This window comes from Rhea americana, unplaced genomic scaffold, assembly GCF_003343005.1.
Source record: "Rhea americana isolate MKP2758 unplaced genomic scaffold, rheAme1 scaffold_723, whole genome shotgun sequence".
Classification (NCBI taxonomy): domain Eukaryota; kingdom Metazoa; phylum Chordata; class Aves; order Rheiformes; family Rheidae; genus Rhea; species Rhea americana.
The window spans coordinates 10,848-19,542 of record NW_028186894.1 but is presented as its reverse complement, the minus strand read 5'-3'; the positions used below and the strand labels follow the sequence as shown (position 1 = coordinate 19,542).

General features: G+C 61.4%; 1 protein-coding gene across 1 annotated transcript; it reads left to right on the top strand.

Moving 5' to 3' along the window:
- Nucleotides 1-374: 374 nt before the first annotated feature.
- On the top strand, nt 375-8,682 carry TDRKH (tudor and KH domain containing). The gene is made up of 13 exons (XM_085321904.1): nt 375-558; nt 947-1,053; nt 1,169-1,358; nt 1,774-1,913; nt 1,997-2,321; nt 2,805-2,971; nt 3,084-3,256; nt 3,545-3,609; nt 3,799-3,950; nt 4,225-4,350; nt 4,712-4,808; nt 7,227-7,322; nt 7,459-8,682. The coding sequence occupies exons 1-12, from the start codon at nt 435-437 to the stop codon at nt 7,283-7,285; spliced, it is 1,725 nt and encodes a 574-aa protein (XP_085178030.1). The 5' UTR covers nt 375-434; the 3' UTR covers nt 7,286-7,322; nt 7,459-8,682.
- The last annotated feature ends 13 nt before the right edge of the window (nt 8,683-8,695 follow it).

Genomic DNA, 8,695 nt, shown 5'->3' with positions numbered 1-8,695 from the left:
CAGCCCTAGCAGGCAGCTAGGAAGGAGATTGCTCCGTTGCGCTAACGGGGACACGAGAAGCAGCTGTAGCTCCTGGGGAGGAGGATCGGGAGCAGATGGGCCGGATCAGCGCAGGGAAAGCTTTGCGTGGTTCCTCCCGGCTGCTCCTTGCTCACACGTCTGAGCTGGCGGCTCCTTCCAGCTCCCTGCTGCCGCGGTCGGGTGAGCGCGGCATAAACCCGATGGTTGCCGTGCTCCGACGGCCCCGGCTCGTGGAGYGGAGCAGCTGCTCTCAGCTGGCGACGAGCGGCTTGGCCGCGTCCCAGCCGCGCCGAGCTTCGCTGGGCTTGCACCAAGAGCTGCGTGCGCGGCGGAGGGTCGCGCTYCTCCTCGGGAAGAGAGTCGCTGCCGTCGTTGAGGTTAAAAACTCTCTCCCTCTTCAGGACGAGGGAACGATGACGACAGAACGAGGTTATTGGAGTAACCTGACGACTCTGCAGAAAGTCGCTCTGGTCCTCGGGATCCCGGCCGGTGCCACGGTCCTCTACATCCTGTACCGCAGGTACCGGGAGAGCCGAGGTAGGTATCGCAGCGCAGCCTCTGTGTATCCCGAGATTGCACCGTTCCGCACCTCTCCCGTGTCCCAGCTTGCTCCAAACGATCGCGGACGCTCAGAAACGCCCCTGGGATTATTAGAGCTAATACAGAGCGTCCTGCCCCACGGGGAGCATCCCTGGGGACAGGAAAGCTGTCAGAGCAGCGTAGCCCGCTTCGCGTTTCACTCGCGCTATTTACAGCCTCCCTGGGGTTTCTGCCTCCCTGGTGAGGAGCGGTGCTGCGCCAAGGCGCGCTGCTCCTCACCGCGTGTCCGTGCCCGGTCCGCTGCGGCAGCGGGCCCTGCTGGGAAGGGGCTGAGGGGGCTCCGCCATGCCAGGCTCCCCGCGGTGACTGCTCGCTTTGCGCTCAGAAGAGCGGCTGACCTTCCTGGGTGAAGAGGACCTGGAAATCGAGATGAGAGTGCCCCGGGCGACCGTGAAATCCATCATCGGACGGAAGGGAGCTACCATCAAACAGGTGAAAAGACCAAAATCATTCCCAGGAGGTGTTTTATTGGAAGCCCAAATCGCAGCCAGGGCCTGGTCCACCGAGCAYGGGGCTGCGTGGCTGAGAACGCGCCCTGTGTCCGCAGCTGAGGAGGGAGACGGGGGCGCACATCGACATGGAGGCCGAGGACAGCGGCGAGGAGCAGGTGCTGGTGATCTCGGGCTCCCCCGGCCAAGTGTGCAAGGCGAAAGCCGCCATCCACCAGATCGTGGCGGAGAACGYGCCGGTGCTGGAGCAGTTCCACGTGCCCCAGAGAGCCATCGGCAGGATTATCGGTACCTCCCCAGCCACTGCGTGTCTCTGATTGCACGTGTGATCCCGGGCGCTTTGGTTTGTAGCCCATGCGGGCCGCGGGCTGTAGCATCAGGGAGAGGTGGCGGTGTGTTGCTGCAGGTGTGTTACTACAGCACACGACGCACGAGAAGCTGCACCCCGTCGTGTTTGGCTCTTAGCCCGTTTCCATCCTGATTCTCTGGATTGGACCTTGTGTCCAGGGCTTTTAGGGCTGTGCCACCTCTAGGGCACGAGTAGAAGCTGGCTCTTGTAAGCCATGGGCTGGGCCCTTGGGAAGGTGTTTTTAGTCCATCCGGAGCAAGGAACAGCTCGGCAGAGGGCTGAAGCTGTAGCCCCCGCGTTGTGGGWAGACCCTCTCTCACTGTCCCCACCTGCCACGCGGCTGTATCTCTCCAGGCCGGGGTGGTGAGACGGTGCGGGCCATCTGCCGCAGCTCGGGGGCCAAGGTGGTCTGCGAGCGCGAGGCCGACACCAGCCTGTCCCTGACCCGACTCATCCAGCTCTCGGGGACCCGGAAGGAGGTGGCCGCCGCCAAGGTGAGCGGTGAGCAGCCGGCTGCGGCCTGCTCAGCCCTGCTGCGGGATGGACTCTGAACCAAACTCTCCCTTCTCCCCCAAAGAAACTCATCGTGGAGAAACTGATGGAGGACGACGCGTTTCGGAGGGAGCTGGCCCAGTCCACAGCGATGCGTTGTCAACGCAAGCAGCCCTTGGGCACAAGGAGGGAGCAGGCAGCAGAGCCCGAGGCAGTGTCACTCCCCAACGGGGCTCTTGGCCACCAGCCAGCTGCTCCGGAGCATGGAGAAGGGGATGGAGGCTCGTTCTGGGATGGAGGCTCCACTCTGGATGAAGCTGCTTTTGCGGATACTCAGGAGCTGAGGGCTGAGGGCGAGTTCCTGGAAGAAGCAGCTGCAAGGCCTGATACAGCTGTGCCAAAATTTGAGGGTAAGAAAAGTGTTTTTGTCGTCTCCAGCACGTGACAGACCCTGTGGCAGAGGGGTGTCTTTGCAGAGGTCCCTCAGGGGACCACCCCTAGATGTGGGGCCCGTTTTAAGGGTCTGCAACCATCGCGTACGGAGTTGTGGCTTTGTCGCTTGCTCCCCTCTTCCCTGGTCAGGGCGTTGACGTGGCTGGAGCCACAAGCGCCCTTCAGAGGACYGTGAGCCCAGCAGACAGGGCAGCATAGCTCAGCCGCGTCCAGGGCTGCTGCTGGAGCCAGCAGCCAAGTTGTTTGTACTCTGGATGGTCTCAGATGTGCTCTCGGGCGCAGGAGGCGTGTGCTGCCATAGGCCAGCTTTCAGCTCTCTGCTCGTCTCAAGTTTTCCCCGTCTCTGAAAGAGGCCCGGGTGTCCTCCTGCCCACCCGGCCTTCCTTGGGGAAAGCTGCGGGCCAGCCCGCTCTTACCAGGACTCTGTGCCCCTCTCGTAGTTCCCAGCCCCGATTTCAGCTTCCATGCAGACGAGCACCTGGAGGTTTACGTCTCAGCTGCGGAAAACCCCAACCAYTTCTGGATACAGATCATCGGCAACCGCAGCCTGCAGCTGGACAAGCTGACCTACGAGATGTCGCAGTACTACGAGAGCAGCGGCCGCGCGGTGAGACCCGAACGGGGGATGCTCTCCCCTTCCCCCGTGCTCAGACCTCGCGTTGCTCCCCTCATCCCTTCTCTGGGGACCTGACTGCTTCTCTTCTGCCCTATCCCTCCAGGCAGAGCTCTCAACCGTACAAGCAGGGGATATTGTGGCTGCTCCCTACATGGACAGCAGTGCCTGGTACCGGGCCCGCGTTCTGGGCACCCTGGAGAACGGCAACTTTGATCTTTACTACGTGGATTTTGGGGATAACGGCGAGGCCCCCCAAGAGGCGCTGCGAGCCCTGCGGTGAGTGCAGCATGTCGACCGGGGAAGGGAGGGCRTTAAGAGCTGGGGAGGCGACGGAGCCGTGGTTTGACGTGGTTTTAAGTGTGCAGTTTGGCTTTCGTGATGGTAGCGTTGCTCGTGGCTGCGTTGCTGGAGGAACCAGCCAGGAGAATTCAGTGTTTATGAAGCGGTTGTGGTGCGAAGGGCAGCAGAGATGCGTGTGAAACCAGGAGAGCAACCCAGGCGGGCTGAGTGGGTCCTCCTCGCCGCGACGCACGTGGCGTGAGCGTGGCTTTTTCTCCCTGCCAGGACCGACTTTCTGAGCCTGCCTTTCCAGGCCATCGAGTGCAGCCTGGCTGGGATCATGCCTGCTGGTGAGTYGAGAGGAAATTTTGGGAAGCCTTTGGGGAGAGGGAAAGCCTAGAGAAAAAAACTGGATTCATCCATGGCTCTTCCCCCTTATTATAACCAGAATTATTTGCTTCTCTACAATCCCTGGAGCAAAATCTGCTCTGCTGGGTTCAGATCCTGAAGCTGATCACCCTCTACCTCCTCTCCCGCAGGGAACGAGTGGGAAGAGGCAGCCCTGGATGAGTTTGACCGGCTCACTTACTGTGCCAACTGGAAACCTCTGGTGGCAAAAATTTCCAGCTACATCCAGGCTGGGCTCTGCACCTGGCCAAACGTCACCCTGTACGATGTCCACCACGGGAAGGTGAGCCCCGCGCAGCCCCAGCCTCTCCCGGGAAGCTAGCGGGGCCTCGGCAGCACCTCTCCACCTCTGCTCTCTTGCTGCCAGGCCCCCGCTGGGTGCTGTCCTCCTTTTTCGGGGAGCCACGTTCATTCAAGCTCTCTCTCCCGCCTCTCCAACCTGCCTCGCTCTGGGATCACCCAGACCCACCACTGCCCTCCTCGCCCCATCCCTCCAGGGGCTCTTYCCTGCCCTCGTGAGCCTGCAACTTCCCGGCCCCTGTCTTGTTTCTACGCAGAACCTTGACATCGGGGCAGAGCTGGTGCGGCTGGGCTACGCTGTCTGGCGTCCCCAGGAGGACAGGGAAGGGGCGGCGGGGGACGGACCCCCGCGGCTGGTGAAGGAGGCCGCGGCGGAGACGCTGGTGAGGAAGCGCGTGACCTGCAGCGGGGTGGGAGAGGGCGGCTTGTTCTCTCGTCCTCTGGGCGCATCTTCCCAAATGAATTCAGCCACCGGATAGGGAGCCAGCCCTTCCCCGGTGACTGGAGAGTGTTTTCCGCTGAGCGAGGACACTTCCTTCCCGAGCCAAGGTGCAGTGGGGTCTGAGTGCCCCAGTAATTGGGGGAATTTTGGCCCTTCCTGTGCGGCTCTCAGTGCCGTGGAGATGGGGGAGCTTTGGGAGAGCTCTGGGGTGAGCTGCCTGGGCAGCTGCTCGCTGCGCTGCCGTGTCACGTGCCCTTGTCCTGTGCCAGGAGCCGTGTTAACCCTGCTCTTCCCTGCTGCAGGAGAGCATCACAGGTGACTCCCTCGAGAGTCTCTTGTTGGAGTCCCGGAAGAGTCCTAACGAGACCCCCCTGACCCTGTCCTGCGTCAGCCTTTCAGGTAAGCTCCGCTTGTCCTCCTCAGGCAGGCACAGACCTGAATCCTGTCATTCCCACGTCCCTCAGCGTGAAGGGTCAGTCCTGTGAAGGGCCAGGACAGCAGGAGGGTCTTGGATGCCTGGTCCCTCTGCTCTCACCCTACGTGGCATTGGAGCAAGTTGCATCTATTCCTTTTCTCCCACATCTTGTCTGGTTTGGTGATAACTCTCTTGCCAGATGGATAATTGCGGCTTTAAAAGGGATGACGATTGGGAAAGGAAAAAGAGTGGGGTGTGAAGCTAAAGGAGACRCTACAAGTGTTGGCTTTTCTTAGCAATCTTGGTTGATTTTCTAGAACATGAGGGTGGGATGTATGATGGGAGCAAGCTCTGTGTGGTGCTGAGGAGTGGGAGCTGTTCACGGATCCCAGCGATGGGGCTCRCAATGCAGCGGGAGGCTCTCAGAAGAGTCACCTTCCAGCCCTGGGAAGCTGTCAAAATGCTGCAGCTATTTCAGCTCTCCTTATGAATCGGTTCTGACTTCCCAGCTGAGGTTTCTGGCCTCTGGCTGCTGTGTTTCCGCGTGGCTGCCGCCGCCTGGAGCGTCAGCTGTGTCGGGAGCAGGCGGCGCGGGGCGTGCGCGCGCGTGGCATCTGCTCGCTGCTGCTGCGTCGCAGCTCGGAGCTCTCCGTTAGCTGTCGGTAGCTCGTGGTCTCTGACACGAGTTCGTCCTCRTTTTTGGAGGAGGAGTTTGAGGTCTGTAAACGGTGGGAGATGCAGAGCCCCCGCGCTGCCTCCACCCAGCTGCGCTGCGACATGTAAGTGCTGTGTAAAGGGCACCTCGGGGCTGAGCTTGGAGGGGGACACGCGCTCACGCAGCTGCGTGAGGTCCCAGCCCTCTCCGTAAGGGACAGCGAGGAGGAGGTGGGGGACGACTGGTGAAGGCAGAGGAGTGGCAGAGCTGCGGAGACGCTCTCCGCGCAGCGACGGCTCCCCTCGGTTGCCGTCCGAGAGGTGGGGGAGCTGGCCCAGCCTGCCCGACACGCAGCTTTTGGCTTGGTAGACGAGTCCCCCGAGCAGCTCCGGAGTGATGCGGAATCCGCCAAGCCACCCTCGCAGCTGACCCTCGCGCTCCGCTCCGTGATCTCRGCTCCCTCCTGTCCTCCGAGGGACAGCGAGACCCAGCCGGGCCCCAGCCGCCCTCGCCCGCTCGGCAAGCCGGATCCTGGGAACCCCGCAGCAGACTCCAGCCCGGTGGAACGTGGGCAGCACGTTGTCCTCRCTGGAACATCGTCCCCCATCGCCCTTTCGAGCGAAGCCTCGGTCCTTTCTGATGATAGCTGCCCCCCTGCCTCGCCCTGGGGGGACAGCAGCACCAGCGCTGCCCGGGACTGCTGCTACCACCTCTCGCTCTCGGATGGAGGCTCCGATTCTGTCTTCTACACTAGTCCCGGCTCCGACTCCTCCATCTCTTACAGCAGCCCCTGGCCTGGTGCTTGCCCCCTCCCCAGCCCCATCCTCATCAGCTCTGACAGCGAGGAGGAGGGCAGAGCCCTGAACAGCACGAGGCTGCRAGGTACAGAGAGGGCTGCAGACACGTGACTGTGGCCTTGGGCTCCGTTAAAGCACCGTACGGGACACGGAGGTGTCTGAGGAGAGCAAAACCACATCCCTTTGCGTGATGCACGTGGAGTTCTCCTCTCGTGGCTTGGTGTAAATCCGCAGAGGCTCAGGGGTGGCGGAGAGCAGGCCTCGGCCTTCCTYGCGCTGCAGCTGCGAAACCAGCCCAGCGCAGGGGTGGATTCGCCGAGGTCCGCGCACGGTGGAGGGCGTCACTGCGGTGTGCGGGTGCACTGGGCTCACGGCATCACCAGGCTCAGGCTGGTCGTAGTGACACGGGGAGACCTCGTCCCCCGCGGGATCGTCCCGCGCAGGGGGACTCATCCCCTCGGTGAAGGAACGGATTGAGTTCATCAGCTGTGGCCGAGCTTGCTCCTCATATCAGAGAAGATCACGGATGGAGACGTGCGCCGTTATCCCAGTAACGCGCCAGCCRAGGCCTCCTGGGAGTCTGGCACTAGATTCAACCCCTGTGGTGTTTAACTAGTGATTTYCTTCTACCATTTAAAGAATTGCTTTGCAGGCTGTAACATTTCCCCCAAGCGTTACAACATTTCCAGAGTCAGGCAGGGTCCAGGACATCYGTTCGTGCTTTAACTTGTCTGAAAACTGCACAAGCCTCTAATAAAAGTCGAGAGGCTTGTAGCCACTTCACCCAAACGATCCCTCCTCCCCACCCAGGGAGAGGCTGGCACAGCACTTGCCTTCCCCCCGCCTGCCCGCAGCTTGTCTCGGGCTTCGCGTCTCCTGGGCTCCGCGCTGGCCGGGTGATGTGTCAGGAGAGCCAGCGCGGGGCTTTTCTAACTACCCTCTCCCCGCAGAAGGTGCCTCCGTGTCCGGCAGCGACGACGTCGTCGTGGCGGAGAGCAGCTCCCCGTGACGCCGTCGTGAGCAGGAGGCGGCTGGGCTGGGTTCAGGTGAGTTGGGTGACGCCGCGGCGCAGCCCCCGCGCTCAGAGGAGAGGCTGAAACGAGCCGCTTTGGGCCACGCGTGGAGCTAGGGCCGCCGTGGCGAGCGCTCTCACCCCCACCGCTTTCTCCTCGCTCCTAGCAGGCCGGAGTGGGGATGGAGAAGGGACAATTCTGGCAGAAGAAAGGAATTGGAAACGGCTGCGTGGGGGAAACAACGCGCAGGTACGTGCGGCACTCCGGCCGCGCTGCTCTGCTCGCTCAGGCCCTGCACCGTTCCCTCGTGCCACGCAGCCCTTGCTTCTTCGGGGTTATCCCGCACCTCTGTAAGGCAGGATTGATCCCTCCTCTTCTGCTCCGCCGCCGTCCGCTCCTGCCCTGCCAAAGCTGCTCACCCGAGACCCCCACGCCTCGCACGGAYGCTGCCTCTCGCCTGCCTTTGGGCCCCGTTCTCGCCACGAGGTCYGTTCACCAAAGAAACGCCCTTCCCGCCCTGCCTTGAGGAAAACCGGTCCGCGAGGCGCCAGCTTTGCCTCTTGCCGCGGGAGGAAGGCTGCGAAACGCTTTTCGGGGACCTGCTCCCAGCCTGAACACCGCCGCTGCGGCGAGCGAGCTCTCCCCTGCTTCACCCCGATCTCGTGGAGGACGAGGGGCAGCAGAGCGCCTCGGCTCTGCCCTCGACGCTGCTCGGAGGACACGGGCAAAGCCTTTTCTCACCCGGTGAGGGTCCCCGCATCGCTCTGTTCCCAGCCAGATGGATTTTTGGAAACCGAACTGGCTGCAGCTCTATAAAATCCAAGAGATCCCTCGCGTAAGAGAAGTTCCTGAGCTGACCCCTCTGAACTGAGCTCGAGGCAGGTAGTTCTTTTTCAGCTTTGATTGAGTTTGACTTTAAAACAATTTCCCAAGCATCATTTTGTCTCTTAACCGCTGCACTGGCCTGTCTTTCCTCCGCCCCGAAAGGGGACAACGCARTCCCTCCTGTTTCTGAAAAAATCCCTTGTTCAAGGCAGTCGAAGTCTCCATCTCGGCCCTGAGGATAAACTAGGGCTCCTTTTATTATTATTATTATTATTTTGGCCTGTTCCTTGCAGGAAATCGTGGGTAAAACGAAAGCGTGYGGCCAGGGTGGAGGGATTTTTGCAGTGGCCTGAGCCGGGGTGGATTTGAAGGACTCGGCGGCGGCGCTTTTAAGCTGCGTTTCTTCCGTTTTGTGTTTTGGTTTACAAGTTTGCGGTCACCGGTGTGACTCCGTTTCGGGCTGTTGCCTCTGTTCAGTTGTGGTTTTACCGTTTTCGCCCCAGCCTGGTTTTAGGGCGAGGGGAAAAGAACCTGGTTWTGTTTCCTGATTCAATAAAGCAGAACGTTTCCGAGCCGCTTTC